This window comes from Lissotriton vulgaris, chromosome 4_1 (genome assembly GCF_964263255.1).
Source record: "Lissotriton vulgaris chromosome 4_1, aLisVul1.2, whole genome shotgun sequence".
Taxonomy (NCBI): Eukaryota; Metazoa; Chordata; class Amphibia; order Caudata; family Salamandridae; genus Lissotriton; species Lissotriton vulgaris.
Genome location: NC_141691.1, coordinates 90,416,409 through 90,435,322, shown reverse-complemented (window position 1 = coordinate 90,435,322; position 18,914 = coordinate 90,416,409). Strand labels below are relative to the sequence as shown.

General features: G+C 49.7%; 1 protein-coding gene across 1 annotated transcript in view; it reads right to left on the bottom strand.

Annotated features, from left to right (window-relative positions):
- Positions 1–15,637, bottom strand: part of OPHN1 (oligophrenin 1) — a 702,970-nt gene extending 687,333 nt beyond the window's left edge. The window contains exon 1 of the mRNA XM_086918347.1: positions 14,574–15,637. Within this exon, the coding sequence (XP_086774473.1) occupies positions 14,574–14,727 (154 nt within the window). The 5' untranslated portion in view covers positions 14,728–15,637. The remainder of the gene's footprint in view (positions 1–14,573) is intronic.
- Positions 15,638–18,914: the final 3,277 nt, after the last annotated feature.

Sequence of the window (18,914 nt, the reverse complement as noted above, 5' to 3'; positions counted from 1 at the left end):
AACCTAGCGCTGTAACTGAGGGCAGTCACATGGCACAACATGTTACATATTCCTGATTTTATATTTAGAGATCTTGCTGGGAGTACAGGAGGCGATGTGACGTCAGCGGAGAGGGCCAGCGACGAGGTTAGGCTTGAAGGTGGGCTTTATTCGGTGCGGTGGGTGATGGGGTTCTTCCAGTGGAAGGATGGCTACCATGTTCCTGCTGTGCCATCAATCAGGGTACTGGTACTCTCCCTGAACTAAAGAAAAGTGCCGGTACTGACGGCTCGAACATTTTGAAGTGCCGGTACTCAGTACCGGTGAGTACCGGCCCATTTAAAGCATTGGATGGAACTGAAGTTGGATGTGCTGCGAGTGTAGGAGAGTTAGGTAACGTCCCCTTGAAGCTACGCGTGAAGGCCGGCTTCAGTGTAGAGATGAAGGGTGCCGGACAACGTTCGGGGGGGGGGGGGGGGGGGGGGGCAGTGAGGATGGAATCAGCTCAAATGAGCTGAACTTGGCCAGGAGAGGTGGCGTAGTCTGTGATTACACTATTCACACTGGGACGTGTGAATAGACGTTCGGGCAGGGAGAAGAGACGCCTTTTACTCTACTTAGGACCCGGTGAGGAGCTTGAGGTGTGCCGCGTGTTCAGCTGACATGATAGGAGCACAGAGAAGTAGCTGTATAGTTATGGAAATGAGTGCACAGGTTGCGGCGGTGGTTCTTCGTCCAGGCTTGAGAGGGGGGACTGAGAGAGCCTGGTTAGAAAGATGCGTGGTACTGGTGAAAGGGAAGATGCGGAGGAATCCTCCTGATGCTAAGTAGCTGGAACCTAGGGCAGTGGAGTTATGTTAATGTCATGGTGGCATCAAATTGCACCCCGAGGTTCCTAGCAATGGAAAAAGGTGTAAATATATCAGGGGAAAGGAGACGGCAGGCACAGAGAATGTTATCAAATACATTATTTGAGCCTTGGAGAAGAGAAACGTAAAAAGTAGAAAGTCGCCTAGAATGAGAAGGGTGGAAGACCGTCACAAATGTTTAACTGGAGGTTAGGGAGAGAAAGGCCATGCTATGTTGCATGCCTGTCGGGTGATAGGGTGGGGGTGGCTAGTTGTGAAAATGAAGCGAGGAGCGTAGTTCGTAGAGGGGGGGGGTGCAGCTTGACACAGGTAGAGCTCAATCAAACAGGTATACCGTCCGACAACAAGTGTATCATTTTCATTTCATGAAGCTTTATTCGGTGCATTAAAAGAACAATGACCATAAAAGCACAAAAGCAAAATGATTACATAATTGTACAGATATAACAAGGTTAAAAAATCAAGTGTATCAATGAATGCACTATGGTGCTCTACAAGTACTGACCATTCAGAAGGTCAAGAGTTAGAGCTGCAGAGAGGTAGAGTGCACAGCTGTCACTCCAGGTGCACATGAAGCAGGGTCTGCAGAAGGCGAGCTGCTAGCTGATCGATACTAATTCACCAAGTTGTAATTGATCAGGCCTTTTATGAACTCAGGGATTTATCACTCTTTCTGCTCTCGCAGGAAGGGTATTGATGTGAGCGGAAGGAGCCCAGGGACTATTTTGAATTGGGACGGTCCCTTTTCAACCCAGAAATCTATTGCTGGGGTCATGTAGATGAATGCACAGAGAACACTGTATTGGTTCTGAATTGACATGATTCCAGTAAATTGTACTCAAGCTGACCCGGTGGAAATTCTCACTTACAAGGCACAAAGTTTCTACTGAACCCAAGCGATTAGCATATGTGTTCTAGACATTAACTCGCCTGCTAGGGAGAAAATGCGAGACAGAAGCATTCGATCACGAACTGGTTATCGGCAACACATTGTTTATATTACTTTCAGTTGGTATTTTTAATTGGTCAGTAGAACTTCTTTTGTATTTTTTCACGAGTTATATACATTGTTCAATAAACAAAAACATGTAGGGTCCAAATGGACTCAAAAAAGCCCTATGTCTGAAGCCCTGAAAATCCTCTCATCGTTCGGGTAGAGACCCAAGAAACATTCCACAATGTTGAACTCCTCCAAAGAAACGGTCTTTCAAAAGCAGGTGTCACAGCACACCTTACCGTAGCTGTCCGGATGGATTTGAGAATTGTACGGCACTTAAGTCACCATTGTTCAAAGCTGGACACACATGGAAGTCCCACTCGGGGGACAACCACAATCCTTGTCAGGGTGAACCACGAAGCTGTGCTTAACCCTCTGGTAGCTTGGCACAAAGCAACAGGCTTAACTTAGAAGCGATGTGGAAGTACAAACAGCAATAAAGTGAACACCCAACAAAATAAAAATCCATTGTATTAAACAAAACGAGCAGAGAATGAATTAAATCCGAGCAGTAGATCCAGAGATATGATTTTTTAACGTTTTTAGTAAAATCTTGGGTCTAGATTAAGATCAGGGCGGCAACCAATTTGGTCAGACAAGACCAGGGCAAAATCAAAAGTTAAGGCCGACCACGATGGAGAACGGGTCAGATACAAGGGGTGGGTGGGGCCAATCACACCTTCGGAATTAGAACATTTCTTAAAGTCAAGCCCAGGAAAAGGTAGAGTTCAGCAGGACAGACAGCGAGGCTGTCAGGCTAGACTTGGATAGAATTGTGAGTGCAAAACCCAGACAGAGCGCGAGTTGCTTCAAACCTGCGACTCTAAAACCGAATGCAGAGCCTGAATCCAAGTTTACAATCACCTCTGAGCTCACAACCGTGATGACGCAGAGCCCCTGCGTTATAAAAACCCTTAACTCAGAGACAGGCGTCACACTTGCACAAGTAAACAGGCTGTCAAAATAGCAAGAGATTTTCGCTGTGAACTGTCGCCCTTTGCAAAGTCTAAGCACGGAGGCAGCGGTCTCTTCTCGGCGGTGACCGGTTCATCTGAATGCATGGTTATTTAACATCTACGGCCTGTTCGTGGATCGTTTTGCTGTGAATCTGAGCTAGCGCCTACGGCTAGCGCAGCGCTTTACAGATGTTCTTTAAAATAACATAGCATTAACAGGAGGGTGCCCGTCACCACAGCACCGTGGGCCACACGTGTGGCGCAGCCCATCATCAGACGCCGATGCAGTGGCACTGCTGCCTGGCCTCCCACACTGGCGCAGCCTTTCATCAGACGCCGATGCAGAGGCACTGCTGCCTGGCCTCCCACACTGGCACTGCTGCCTGGCCTCCGACACTGACGCAGACTTTCATCAGACGCCGATGCAGTGGTACTGCTGCCTGGCCTCCCACACTGACGCTGCTGCCTGTTCTCCCACACTGGCGCAGCCTTTCATCACACGCTGATGCTCTGGCACTGCAGCCTGTCCTCCCACACTGGCGCAGCCTTTCATCACACGCTGATGCTCTGGCACTGCTGCCTGGCCTCCCACACTGGCGCAGCCTTTCATCCGACGCTGATGCAGTGGGGCTGCTGCCTGGTCTCCCACACTGGCGCAGCCTTTCATCAGACGCCGATGCAGAGGCACTGCTGCCTGGCCTCTCACACTGACGCTGCTGCCTGGCCTCCCACACTGACGCGGCCTTTCATCCGACGCTGATGCAGTGGGGCTGCTGCCTGGCCTCCCACACTGGCGCAGCCTTTCATCAGACGCCGATGCAGAGGCACTGCTGCCTGGCCTCTCACACTGACGCTGCTGCCTGGCCTCCCACACTGACGCGGCCTTTCATCCGACGCTGATGCAGTGGGGCTGCTGCCTGGCCTCCCACACTGGCGCAGCCTTTCATCAGACGCTGATGCAGAGGCACTGCTGCCTGGCCTCTCACACTGACGCTGCTGCCTGGCCTCCCACACTGGCGCAGCCTTTCATCACACGCTGATGCTCTGGCACTGCTGCCTGGCATCCCACACTGACGCTGCTGCCTGGCCTCCCACACTGGCGCAGCCTTTCATCCGACGCTGATGCAGTGGGGCTGCTGCCTGGTCTCCCACACTGGCGCAGCCTTTCATCAGACGCTGATGCAGAGGCACTGCTGACTGGCCTCTCACACTGACGCTGCTGCCTGGCCTCCCACACTGGCGCAGCCTTTCATCCGACGCTGATGCAGTGGGGCTGCTGCCTGGTCTCCCACACTGGCGCAGCCTTTCATCAGACGCTGATGCAGAGGCACTGCTGCCTGGCCTCTCACACTGACGCTGCTGCCTGGCCTCCCACACTGGCGCAGCCTTTCATCACACGCTGATGCTCTGACACTGCTGCCTGGCATCCCACACTGACGCTGCTGCCTGGCCTCCCACACTGGCGCAGCCTTTCATCCGACGCTGATGCAGTGGGGCTGCTGCCTGGCCTCCCACACTGGCGCAGCCTTTCATCCGACGCTGATGCAGTGGGGCTGCTGCCTGGTCTCCCACACTGGCGCAGCCTTTCATCAGACGCTGATGCAGAGGCACTGCTGCCTGGCCTCTCACACTGACGCGGCCTTTCATCCGACGCTGATGCAGTGGCGCTGCTGCCTGGCCTCCCACACTGGCCAGCCTTTCATCAGACGCTGATGCAGTGGCGCTGCTGCCTGGCCTCCCACACTGGCGCAGCCTTTTATCACACGCTGATGCAGTGGCACTGCAGCCTGGCCTCCCACACTGGCACTGCAGCCTGGCCTCCCACACTGGCGCAGCCTTTTATCACACGCTGATACGCTGGCACTGCTGCCTGGCCTCCCACACTGAAGCTGCTGCCTGGCCTCCCACACTGGCGCAGCCTTTCATCCGACGCTGATGCAGTGGGGCTGCTGCCTGGCCTCCCACACTGGCGCAGCCTTTCATCCGACGCTGATGCAGTGGGGCTGCTGCCTGGTCTCCCACACTGGCGCAGCCTTTCATCAGACGCTGATGCAGAGGCACTGCTGCCTGGCCTCTCACACTGACGCTGCTGCCTGGCCTCCCACACTGGCGCAGCCTTTCATCACACGCTGATGCTCTGGCACTGCTGCCTGGCATCCCACACTGACGCTGCTGCCTGGCCTCCCACACTGGCGCAGCCTTTCATCACACGCTGATGCTCTGGCACTGCTGCCTGGCATCCCACACTGACGCTGCTGCCTGGCCTCCCACACTGGCGCAGCCTTTCATCAGACGCTGATGCAGTGGCGCTGCTGCCTGGTCTCCCACACTGGCGCAGCCTTTCATCACACGCCGATGCAGTGGTACTGCTGCCTGGCCTCCCACACTGACGCTGCTGCCTGGCCTCCCACACTGACGCGGCCTCCCACACTGACGCTGCCTCCCACTCCTGCGGCAAAACCGCGCACTCTACCGCAGCCCTCACACGACTCTCCGACGGACGCAGCCTTCAACGCGCTGCACGTCGTTTAATAACCCCTTCTGCAGAGCTTAATAACCCCTTCTGCAGAGCACGCTGTCGAATTCAGCCGGCAGTGTCAATCCAGAATTTCTACTCAAATCTCAATGTTCTTCCAGATACATACTGAGAAACGTTTACACTGCAATAAATATCATTCCACCTTCTAGTCATGGTCCCACTAACATGCGCCCTCAAGCATGTAAAAAGGATTAACCATGCCCCTTGGTACACTCCGGCCCTGAACATCCTCAAGAAAGAGTGCAAAAAGACGGAGCGGACTTGGAGGAAAAATAAAACGGCGACGAACAAAAACGCCTACCAAACAGCCATGAAGGCATACAAACAAGCCCTCCACAGTGCAAAAAGCTCCTTCTTTGAGGAAAAAATAAAGAACTCCGCGTGCTCTGCGAAGGAGACCTTTTCCATCCTTAAAGAGCTTCTCCATGTCCCAGCTCCCCCGCAGATATCCCTGGACCCCAAAGCAGCCGAGGAGAAATGCACCAACCTGGCTAATTTCTTTGATAATAAAATAAAGAAAATCCTTTCCTCCCTACCCGCTACTAATCAAGCCACCCCCGGATCAGCAAAGAATTGTACCCTCATGTCAAACAATCCCACTGACTCCTCCGAACTTCCCAACCTAGCCTCATTCGGACCATTTACGGAAGAAGAAGTGGCATCCACCCTAGCAGCCACGAAAAGTGGCGCCCCCAGCGATTTAGTGCCCGTCCGGTTCACAAAAAACATCGCCCGGACTATTGTAACTAGACTCACGGCCCTTATTAACACCTCGTTTACACAAGGCGAAGTCCCTCAAAGCTGGAAGGAGGCCGTGGTCAAAGGCTTATTGAAGAAGCCATCTTTAGATCCCATGGACTGGTCCAACTATAGACCCATCTCGCTCCTCCCCTGGATAGGGAAGGTCGCAGAGAAACTTGCAAATAAACAGCTGTCCCACTTCTTGGAGGCAAACCTTCTCTTAAAAAACTCCCAAACCGGCTTCAGACCAGGGCAGGGGACAGACACCGCCCTCCTGGTTGCTGTAGAAAAAGTGAGGGAAATCATTGACACAGGAGGATCAGTGGCAGTGGTCCTCCTGGACCTCAGCGCGGCATTCGACACTGTCAACCATCAGGTCCTAGCCCAGCGCCTAGACAACATAGGCATACAAGACAGTGCGCTGAGATGGCTTACATCCTTCCTCTCCCAACGCTCCTTCCAAGTCTGGGAAGGAGAATGCCGCTCCCCCTCAATCCCCCTCCAGTGTGGAGTGCCTCAGGGCTCCTCACTGAGCCCCACGCTTTTCAACGTGTATATGGCCCCACTGGAGGAGCTGGTCGCCCCATTCGGAGTCACAATCGTCAGCTACGCTGACGACACCCAGCTGGTGGTGACTCTCTCACACCCCAAGCTAAAACCCTCCAACCTGCGTGACTGTCTCTCCACCGTCCACCAATGGATGAGCGACTCGGACTTAAAGCTCAACGGGTCAAAAACAGAGATCCTGCTCCTCGGCCACAAAACCTCGAGTCTCCCTCCTGACATCTGGCCCGCCTGCATGGGCGACCCCCCGTCCCCCAAAACAGAGGTCAAGAGTCTAGGAGTGTGGCTGGAGACAGACCTCACCTTCCGGACTCAGGCGAGGAAAACTGCAGGCATCTGCTATGGGCTGCTGAGATCATGTAGAAAGGTACTCTCCCTACTTCCATTCCAGTCTCGTCTCTTGCTAATTCAAGGTCTAGTGCTAGCAAGACTAGACTATAGCAACGCCATCTACCTCGGCGCGCCAGAAGCCACCTACCAGATCTTACAAAAAACCCAAAATGCCGCAGCCCGCTTGCTCACAAACACCCCTTCAAGAACATCGGCTAAACCAGCGTTGAGAAAACTTCATTGGCTCCCTGTGAGGGAAAGAGTTGTATTCAAGGCCCTCTGCCTAGCCCACAAAACCCTGCACAACGCTGGTCCCCCCATTCTAAGCACGTGGATCACCCCTTATAGACCATCGAGAGCACTCCGGTCTGAACAGGGCAACCTCATCGTTGTTCCTAGGGTGAAGAAAGCCCGCTTTGGCGGTCGCAGATTCTCTGTAAACACGGCCAAAAAATGGAACGCTCTTCCCCCGAACCTTAGAGCGGAACCTAACCTCCTAAAATTTAGGAAGTCCCTCAAAACCCTCCTTTTTCCTTGAATTACTTGAAGTCTCCTTCGCCCCCACCCCTGTAAGAGCACAAGGTCTAGCGCTGGGATACTCGAGGGTGACTACGCGCTTTATAAAAATCAAAAAAATAAAAAAAAATAAAAAAAATGGTCCAAAATATATGGATTCGCGAGCTATCCGTCTGCTGAAAGCGCTATAGCGCATCGACGGGGGTATGAAGCGCTATATAAATGCGGCTGTAAAAAATACGTATCAAGTGGAGTGGCATTAATCGGGAGCGAAGGGATCCACAGGGGCCGTCGCTGCACATTGCCTGCCGTACATAAGGCATACATACTAATCACCCCTGACTGATCCTGCACAAAGACAAAGGGTAACCCGAAATGTTTGGTCTGCTCCCTCACCAACGTCGATGGGACTGGGTAATCTGTCTCACATGGATCAAACAGCGAGCTAGCTCTGCCTTGCCAGGAACTGAACTGGTAGCAGATCTTCGCAGCATGCGCGCAACCCACTGGGCTATCTCGCTAGGTTTACTGACAGTGGGACTGGCTGGATCCTCCCTCCACCCCATAAGAGCCCCTCTCAGTGCACAACTGGGGGCATTTCAACGGGCAGGGCAGCTGCACCTGCGCCCAGCCTCCTCTGATCGGGGTCCGAACGAGCAGCACCGCCGAGAGGGGCAGAGTACGGGGGTCAAAAGAGCAGCACCGCCGAGCGGGGCAGAGTACGGGGGTCAAACGAACAGCACCGCCGAGAGGGGCAGAGTACTGCACCGCACTACAGAACAGGGCCCAGGATGCATGCCTGGTGTGCGTGCTGCAAGCAGCACAAGGGCTGTCTGGGTTGCACTTTGTTTTTTTACAAATTTGAACGGTTTGAAGTTGAGCAGATAAACTACGTCGGGGCAGCAGCGGCGGGAATGTTCTGTTCGTAAAACTAAAGGATACTGAGGGCAGGGGTTTCAGGAGATTATTGATCTGTGTGTGGTGACAGATGGCGAGAGTGGGCGGAGTCAAGAACCAGAAAGACCACGTTTATCTTACAGATCAGTGCATCCTGCGTGCAGCATCTTCAAGCAGGGAGGCGACAAGGTACTGGCCCTTAACCCAGGTAATGGAACAGCCTCTACCCTCGCCCCCTGTGCCCCAGCCCCCACTGCTCTGCACTGCCTCCCTTCCTTCTGGTGTAAGAAGCTGCCAGTGCACGCTTCTTGACAATGCCCAATCCATGCACACTGGCAGTAGCTGGGCATCGAATCATCTTTTACCTACACTGCGCGTCATACCTCACTGTGTGGGTAAGCATGATAACTATTACTATTACTGATAACTATTACTCATTGTATTGCCCTGTGAGGGGGGGGGGGAGGAGGAGTGAATATCGACTGAATAATCGATTTCAGCAATCAGGCCTGTGCACAAGGTGGCCCCCCTCCCCCTCCAGGCTCCACAACATTGGTATCCCCAGCCCCCTCCCTTCCGCCGGCTCCACTGGCCCAGTGTTTCCAAAGAGCACACGCGGGCTTGCAAACACCACAGAAGGGCACACAGGTGAAACAGGACTCCTGTTAATCACCGCTCGGTGCACGAATCAGAAGGGTCACTGAAATCTGAGAGAAAACAGGATACGGCTCACAGACAGTTCACTAGGACTCACAGACACTACAACAGGGCTCACAGATACCCTGACAGAGCTCACAGAAAACTCACTAGGACTTACAGACACTAATACAGGCTCACAGATAAACTGACAGAGCTCACAGATAGCTCACTAGGACTCACATACACTAATACAGGCTCACAGATAAACTGACAGAGCTCACAGATAGCTCCCTGGGACTCACAGACACTACAACAGGGCTCACAGATACCCTGACAGAGCTCACAGAAAACTCACTAGGACTCACTGACACTAATACAGGGCTCTCATATAAACTGACAGAGCTCACTCAAAATTCCACGGACCTGATAATTCTCGCCTCGGTGCCTATTCTAATCATAGAGTCCCACTCTGCAACTCTGGGCAATAGCTTGCTTAATCTCCACAACGCCCCCCACGACGCTAAGGATGCCTGGCCTCCACCTTGGGGGTGCCAAGGAGTGGACGCCTCACAGGGAAAGCCAGGACGGGTTCCACAGCGGTATTCGTACAAGCGCCTTGAGACCCTTGCGGGTGAGTTGTGCGGTATACAAGTATCAATTTACATTTACATTTTTACAGACAGCTCACTAGGACTCACAGACACTAATACAGGGCTCACAGATTACTCACCAGGACTCACAGATACACTGACAGAGTTCACAGTGTTGAAACTGAAAAAGAATAACAACAGATACCTCGCTAGGACTCTGTTACACTGACAGGACTCACAGATCGCTCACTTGTACTCACAGACACTACAAATGGGCTCACATATGCACTGACAAAGTTCACAGATACCTCTCAAGGACTCACAGACATTACAGTAGGGCTCACAGATACCTAGATATGGCTTACAGACATTACAATAGGGCTCCCATACATTACAGTAGGGCTCACGGATACCTAGATAGGGTTCACATACATTACAATAGGGCTCACAGACACCTAGATAGGGCTCACATACATTACAATAGGGCTCACAGATACCTAGATAGGGTTCACATACATTACGATAGGGCTCACAGATACCTAGATAGGGTTCACATACATTACAATAGGGCTCACAGATACCTAGATAGGGCTCACATACATTACGATAGGGCTCACAGATACCTAGATAGGGCTCACATACATTACAGTAGGGCTCATGGATACCTAGATAGGGTTCACATACATTACAATATGGCTCACAGACACCTAGATAGGGTTCACATACATTACGATAGGGCTTACAGATACCTATATAGGGTTCACATACATTATAATAGGGCTCACAGACACCTAGATAGGGTTCACATACATTACAATAGGGCTCACAGACACCTAGATAGGGCTCACATACATTACAATAGGGCTCACAGACACCTAGATAGGGCTCACATACATTACAACGGGGCTCACAGACACCTAGATAGGGCTCACATACATTACAATAGGGCTCACAAACACCTAGATAGGGCTCACATACATTACAATAGGGCTCACAGACACCTAGATAGGGCTCACATACATTACAGTAGGGCTCATGGATACCTAGATAGGGTTCACATACATTACAATATGGCTCACAGACACCTAGATAGGGTTCACATACATTACGATAGGGCTTACAGATACCTAGATAGGGCTCACATACATTACAATAGGGCTCACAGATACCTAGATAGGGCTCACATACATTACAATAGGGCTCACAGACATCTAGATAGGGCTCACATACATTACAATAGGGCTCACAGATACCTAGATAGGGCTCACATACATTACAATAGGGCTCACAGACACCTAGATAGGGCTCACATACAATACAATAGTGGCTCACAGACACCTAGATAGGGCTTACATACATTATACACAAACAAAGATAATTTGCCTGATCTATATTTAAAGGAATACAATGATCAAATATATTCGAAGAGCCGTAGACGCTGACTGAAAATACTGATAATGTGTAAACAGATGTCAAATACTAGACTATACTAGAATATGCTATGATATGTCCCTGATAGACCTATACAGACCCTACCTCACAGAAATGTAAATGTGTACCTTATTGAACTTTGATGGAATCTTTTATAGAACTTTTATATGACCTTCACCTATCTACCTCATAGCAGTGGGATATGCTACCATATAGCCACATATTTACCTACCTCACTCGCCATATAACAATTTGTATGTATTTAGTGCGAATTATATAACTCATGTATATGTCATTGTGAAGCGCTCTGATACCCAAGGGTCACGTCCGCGCTATATAAAACTCTTTAAATAAATAAATAAATACATTACAATAGGTCTCACAGACACCTAGATAGGGTTCACATACATTACAATAGGGCTCAGAGACACCTAGATAGGGCTCACATACATTACAGTAGGGCTCATGGATACCTAGATAGGGTTCACATACATTACAATATGGCTCACAGACACCTAGATAGGGTTCACATACATTACGATAGGGCTTACAGATACCTAGATAGGGCTCACATATATTAAAATAGGGCTCACAGATACCTAGATAGGGCTCACATACATTACAATAGGGCTCACATACGTTACAATAGGGCTCACAGACACCTAGATAGGGTTCACATACATTACGATAGGGCTTACAGATACCTAGATAGGGCTCACATACATTACAATAGGGCTCACAGACACCTAGATAGGGTTCACATACATTACAATAGGGCTCACAGATACCTAGATAGGGCTCACATACATTACAATATGGCTCACAGACACCTAGATAGGGTTCACATACATTACGATAGGGCTTACAGATACCGAGATAGGGCTCACATACATTACAATAGGGCTCACAGATACCTAGATAGGGCTCACATACATTACAATAGGGCTCACAGACACCTAGATAGGGTTCACATACATTACGATAGGGCTTACAGATACCTAGATAGGGCTCACATACATTACAATAGGGCTCACAGATACCTAGATAGGGCTCACATACATTACAATAGGGCTCACAGACACCTAGATAGGGTTCACATACATTACGATAGGGCTTACAGATACCTAGATAGGGCTCACATACATTACAATAGGGCTCACAGACACCTAGATAGGGCCAAGAGACCTCTCAGTAGGGCTCCCAGACAGAACAGGGCCCACATATGCTGCAACAGGGCTCGGTGACACGACGATAAGGAGCACAGACATTCGAGTAGGACTCATAGACACCTCGATACGTCTTAGAGGCAGCACAAAAGGGCTCAGACAAACCTAGACAGGTATGAGACAAGCAAAGCAGCCTTTGACGATTTCATCTACGCGCTCTTTGACTTCGAACAAGGTCCAAACATATTCCAAGCAGGCTTAAAGTCACCACCAAAGGGCTCGTTACTACCACTAATGTGATGCCCGACCACACAATGAGTCAAAGAAAAACAAATCCTGACGTCGCTTAGTGACGTCACACTCGGATTACAAATCTCAGAGCCATCGCTGTTGTCACAAAAAGGTCATTAACTAAAGCCGCACGTGCTATTAGGGTGAGTGGTTTCATAATAGGGTCTGCGCCCGCAAAAATGGAATAACTCAGCCCATGAGGAAATGTGCCTCAATGTCCCAACACGGCTGACGTGATCTGAGGGCTCACTGACATCATTCTAGGTTTACTGAGAGCTCTTTGATATAACATGGCTGTTGACTGATGTGTATGAGAGCTCAGTGCCAGGGTAAGTATCCCTGATATCAAAGCAGGGCTCGCTAATTGGTGTCCCCGGGGTTCGGTGGCATCACATTAGTGTTAATGATGTCAGAGCAGGGCTCGAATTTCAACATCGCCAATGCCCTTCCTTTTATGTGCCTGCCCACCCTCCACTACCCCTCCCAACTCCCCCCAAACCGCCGCACCTAATGGTCCTATTGTGATGGCATTAGAAAGAGAATGGCTGCATGGTCACTCCTAGGCCAACGGTCTCGTTTTATCAAAACGTACTATGTTTCATTTCCACCCACTGTGCCCTTAGATCGGCTAACAGTGGGCGGGCATACTATGCCAGATTCTGTTTACCATGAAAGGAGGATGAGGGGGCAGGACGCACTCTGCACGTTTGTCTCTAGAACAGAGTCCTGTGGCATGCATTCCAGGGTTCCGAATTCTTCCAGTGGGGTGTACGCGAGAGTGTTTGTCTTTACATAGATCGTTACCCCAAGGCTGGTGTCGCAGTTGCAGTGTGCTGCGGTAGTGCAGAAAGAACACTTACACTGGCGCATATTCATTTTTAAGACAGCGCCAGCAAATCGTTGCAGTTTTCGAGCTGACTCGTGTCATGCTACTAAGCTTTTTAAAAGTATTTGAATTGATTTTACCCAAGTGTTTCATCATATTATACAGCAGACGTTCCAAAAGGCAATACATAATACATAGTTAAGTTTACACACTACAAACAGGCAGTAGCTGAGTGGGCTCTGCTAGACTTATTGAGGGGCCACATCCCCAGGGTCCCAACTTGCACAGATGACTGACAGTTGATAATCATAATACCCCTAGGACTAGACACAGATTCTCATTCCAAATCTTAAAGTGCAGGTGCGTATTCTAAAACCAAGAGCATTTCTTAATCTACACCCCTAAGAAATAAGGTGCAATGAAATGACAGCATTGGTACATTTCTATAGAAGCCGCATATCTATCACTTCAGCAATACTAATACGTTTATAAAGTGCAAGTGCACAATCATTCTAATATAATTAGTAGCCACACTCTTAAAAACATTGCCATAAAGTGCCAGTCCCGGCTAACAATAAACTATGTATAACCAGCATCAGCATAGCTTAAAAACACTATCCTCAGAGACAGCTCAAACTAACGATTAACAGTTAATGGGCATAATACCCCATCACTAACTACTAAGCATTGTGGTACTTGTAGTCCTGCACTTGATGGCGATGACCAGATACTACATGAGTGTAGATGCATCAACAAGGCTTCTTAGCACTAAGCGAAAATGATCCTCTTTTTTACAGAGAACAAGAGATCAATCTCTTGAGAAAGGAAACACTGCTGTCCATCAATTGAAGAGGAGAGGCAATAAGGTTCCAGATGGTGGCAGCCAGAAACGAAATGGAACAACCCTAATTCTGCGTTTCCAAACATGTGGAACTGGGAATTTACAAATTGAGGTAGTACATATTGCTCAAGACTACACATATTCAGCAATATTGCTCTCTGCAACTGCTGAACAGGCCTTTAAATAACATGGCACAGTAACTTAAAGGACTCACTTTCGAATTTCTAAATGGGCAAGAAAAAATTACAAGCTCCACAATGCAAACATGTATCAGGCTTGATGGGTGACTTAGATCAGACATCGAGCAACTTGAACTGACAGATTCAAATATGTATGGTCAAAGTGAAGGGCGCACCACCAGGGCAGAGGTGCCAGTAACGAACAAACGTGGTACCACTTACCCTTGATGGCACTGATCAGCGTATTGCCATCTTTGATGACATCTTTAATGAATTTGTTGGTCCTATCCAACTCCTGCTCATAGCATTTCAGCCTCTCCCTGAAGTCAGGGCTGTCGGGGTAGCAGTCGCTGAACTCCAGAGGTGGGTGCCCCATGGCGCTCGAAGAAGGCCCAAAGCTAGAATCAGGTAATCCAAAGGTTTCTCGTGAGTACAAAAAAGTGCTTTTGACACCCCTAAGATCTGTTCAATGGCTTTATCTTGTAATGTTGAAAACAGCTCCTTATTGGCATCTGTAGGATGTTTTCTTTATTGAGCTCTAGAATTCCAGCGTATCCACGACGAGGCCGCTATGTTTCCATCACAACAGCCTCAGGCTTAGTAAATCCATCTGGAACAGACGCAGTGCTGGGTGGACAAATAGGTACATCCATACATCGGTGCAAATTGAATCAACGCTTGGGAATGCAAGTACAAATCACACAATTATCAGGGCAGTGGTGTGCTGCGCGTGCAGTCGTTGCACGAGGAGACATATGTGCCAACGGTCCCTTTATTGGAAGATAGTAACTCTTTTTGCTGGGAAAAAATGCGGATATTGCTGGAAGCTTTCAAGGACAGTCTCCTAAAATATTCCCCCCTCCAATGTTAGTCAATAGGCAAAGGAAATTCCACGTTTTCGAGCTTCAAAATCACCCTCTTGAGCACTCCCAGGCATGCGTAAGGGTGCTGCTTCCTGATAACACTTCCTTGCTTCACGTGGACATCCTCCTCCAAGTGTCACCGCAGAGTGAGCACAAAGGACATAGATCATGGAGCCTTCTGCCTGCTTCCGCGCCCCCTCCTCTCCGAGTCCAGAGCATCAATGGAAGAATCGGTGGGCATCCTCCATCCAGAACCCCATCAGAGCCCAGCTGCAGCTTCCTCCGGCCACATCAGTCACCAGCACATCTGACAGCAGCTGGCTCTTCGGGACGTCCCGGATCTAGAGACTGCCCCCTGCAGTCCTCTCTTCTGAGGCTGCGAAGGGTGTTGCTGGCTGCTCGTCCTAGTCATACATCCAGAGTGCAGTGCTGCTGCGGGCTGCAGGGAACAGAGCCAAAACAGACACCTCCTACTCCTCCCCCTCTCTCCCAGCCTTAAAGAGGCAGTGCTGCAGGCCTCCCTGGTCCCTCCTTCCAGGACTGCTGCTTGGGAGGGCTATCGAGGAGGCAAACTAGCCACAACAAAAGCTCCCCCTTGTCCTGATAAAAGGGCATGGGAGTGGATGGACGCAATGCAGTCACAACCTCCCCTGGTTATTCTAATTCACCCTACCCCGATTTGCATCACGTTTGTTTTACACCCATCAGCCCGCCTCGTTTCATTCTTTCTGAATTTACTCTTTCACTCCTGCTTCATTTTCTTCGCGTGTTCTGCCTTTAATCGATCTTTCATTCGTTGGCTTCGTTCATTTTTTTATGTACTAGAACATCCCTATTATTTCTTAGCCCCCTATTTAACTATTTACTTCTATTTTTATTACCCAGGACTGTTTTCTTATCACGCCGGTGCCCCCACTGAACGCTCTTTTCCTTTTCAAACTTTTTTCATCTTGTTCACTTGATAAATACTAATAAACCCGGCATGGTCAAATCCGCATTGAAACTGTCTAAGAGTTAACAAAAATACGATATGCTGGGTGGTAATCATTTCATTAGCATCGAAAGGGGGAGTCTGCCATGCATACATTAAGATCTGTGTCTAGCAAATGATACAAAACAACCTGCAACTGGCGCAGTAAGTAGCTGAGCCCTCCCATGTAATTATTGCCTTTTAAAAGGCACAGCATGACACGAGCAAAGAGTCGCAGCGAAAGGATGCGCGCAGAAGGGAAACACTTGGTTTTGAGGCGCTCCTCCCATCTCTAAATTTAAATGGTCTTCACTTTTGTTTCAGTGTCCTTCTCAGTCTGGCACCGGCGGATACAGAAGGCTTGTCACATTTTGACACACTTGTTGCCAGTGCAGCGCTTAAAGACTCAAGTACTGACAGTTAGAGATGAACAACGGCACAGACACTACCCGGAAACTGAGATGTCGTTGGGAATAGAAACCGAGGAAAGTCCAGGATGTGCAGCCATCTTGGAACGTCAATATTATTTCTGCAGATGGAAGTTTGAAAATGTGGCGGCCATCTTGGTCTTAGATTTTACTGTATGTCGGTAACAATTTTTTCTAAAGCAACAAACGTTTATTGACATTTCTAAAAGTAAAGCAAACCACGTAGTTACAAAGTCAATTCAAAGATAGACAGCAAACAAAATAAAATATATTGATACGAAATTACCTATTCAACATATATTTTAAAAGTAAACAAGATACGTAAAACTAAGAGGGCTTTGAATTTTTAATTGGAAATTTGTTTGGTACGAGAGGGGCTTCTCGGCAGGTAATGTGCTTAATGTAATTTCCGTATTGGTAGCAGGAGGTCTACTATGCATTGTGTAAATGTGGCGGCCATCTTAGTATTTCGATTACTAGTGAAGTGCAAGGGCAAAAGGAACAATTTTGCAACAATGGCAAACTATCTGCAAAGAAAGCATGTGATATACTTAACCATTTCTTTACTTGAGCGACCCTTGACCCTGGTATCTTTGCTTTGTGCCTGCTTCTCGTTCTGCTCTCCAGTTTGTACTTGACTTTTTTTGTTCATTTTCATTCTCATTTATTTTCATTTTACTCTGTTTACCGTGCTATCTGTTTGTTTCATTGAATTGTTGCCCTGCGTCGCTTCCCCCGTCCCACTCTTCCCGCCGCTGCCCTGCCCCTGCGGCGCCGCCCCCCACGCTCCCATTCGCCGCCCCGCTCCCACCTCCCAGCTGCCCCTCCCTCCCACATCCTCTTATATGGCGGCTTCTGCGTGGGCGCGCGCAGCGGGTGCGCTGCTGGCGCGCCAAAGCAAGCCCGTCTGCGCCCGTCCGTGCCTGGACCGCGCCCGGACCGCGCCCAGCGCCAGAACCCCTGGACCCCGAAGCCACCACAACACTAGAGTCAAGTCAAGTCAAGTCAAGTCAAGTCAAAAAATTTGTATAGCGCGCTACATACCCAGAGGGTCTCAAGGCGCTTGAAGAAGGGTGGGGAATTACTTGTCAAATATCCATGTTTTAAGTTGCTTTCTGAATGCTAGGTGGTTCTGAGTAAGGCGAAGGTGAGTGGGAAGTGAGTTCCAGGTTTTAGCTGCCAGGTAGGAGAAGGATCTACTTCCCATGGTGGATTTGTTGATGCGAGGTACAGTGGCAAGGGCTTGGTTGGAGGATCGTAGCTGGCGGGAGGGTGTGTAGAAGGACAGTCATGTGTTGAGGCATTCGGGTCCGATTTCGTAGAGTGCTTTGTGTGCGTGGGTTAGGAGCCGGAAAGTGATCCTCTTATTGACGGGGAGCCAGTGGAGGTTTTTCAGGTGGCCAGAGATGTGTTCTTTACGCGGGATGTCTAATATGAGCCTGGCTGAAGCGTTCTGGATGCGTTGGAGTTTTTTCTGGATTTTAGCAGTGGTACCGGCGTAGAGGGTGTTTCCGTAGTCCAGTCGGCTCGTGACCAGAGCGTGAGTGACTGTTTTTCTAGTTTCGGTGGGGATCCAGCGAAATGTTTTTTTGAGCATGCGAAGAATGTTGAAGCAAGATGAAGAAACGGCGTTGACTTGTCTGTTCATCGAGAGTGAGGAATCCAGGATGACGCCCAGGTTCCTTGCGTGGTCCGTCGGGATGGGTGCTTTTCCAAGGGCCTCTGGCCACCAAGAGTCATCCCAGGCGGAGGGGGAGGTGCCTAGGATGAGGACTTCTGTTTTGTCTGAGTTCAGTTTCAGACGGCTGTGCTTCATCCATTCGGCTACTTCTTTCATTCCTTCATGCAGGTTGGTTTTGGCAGTGTTAGGGTCTCTGGTGAGTGATAGGATCAGTTGAGTGTCGTCGGCGTAGGAGATGATGTTGAGGTTGTGTTGGCGTGCGATGACCGCGAGGGGGCTCATGTATACGTTGAAGAGGGTGGGGCTGAGTGAAGATCCTTGTGGTACGCCGCAGATGACTTCAGTGGCCTCTGACTTGAATGGTGGGAGGCGGACTCTCTGGGTTCTTCCGGTGAGGAACGAGGTGATCCATTCCAGTGCTTTTCCATGGATTCCGACGTTTCTGAGGCGTTGTAAAAGGGTGCTATGACAGACCGTGTCGAAGGCTGCGGAGAGGTCGAGGAGGATGAGGGCGACTGTGTCTCCATTGTCCAGTAGAGTTCGAATGTTGTCTGTTGCTGCGATGAGGGCGGTTTCAGTGCTGTGCTTGGCTCGGAAGCCGGATTGTGAGGAGTCGAGGGA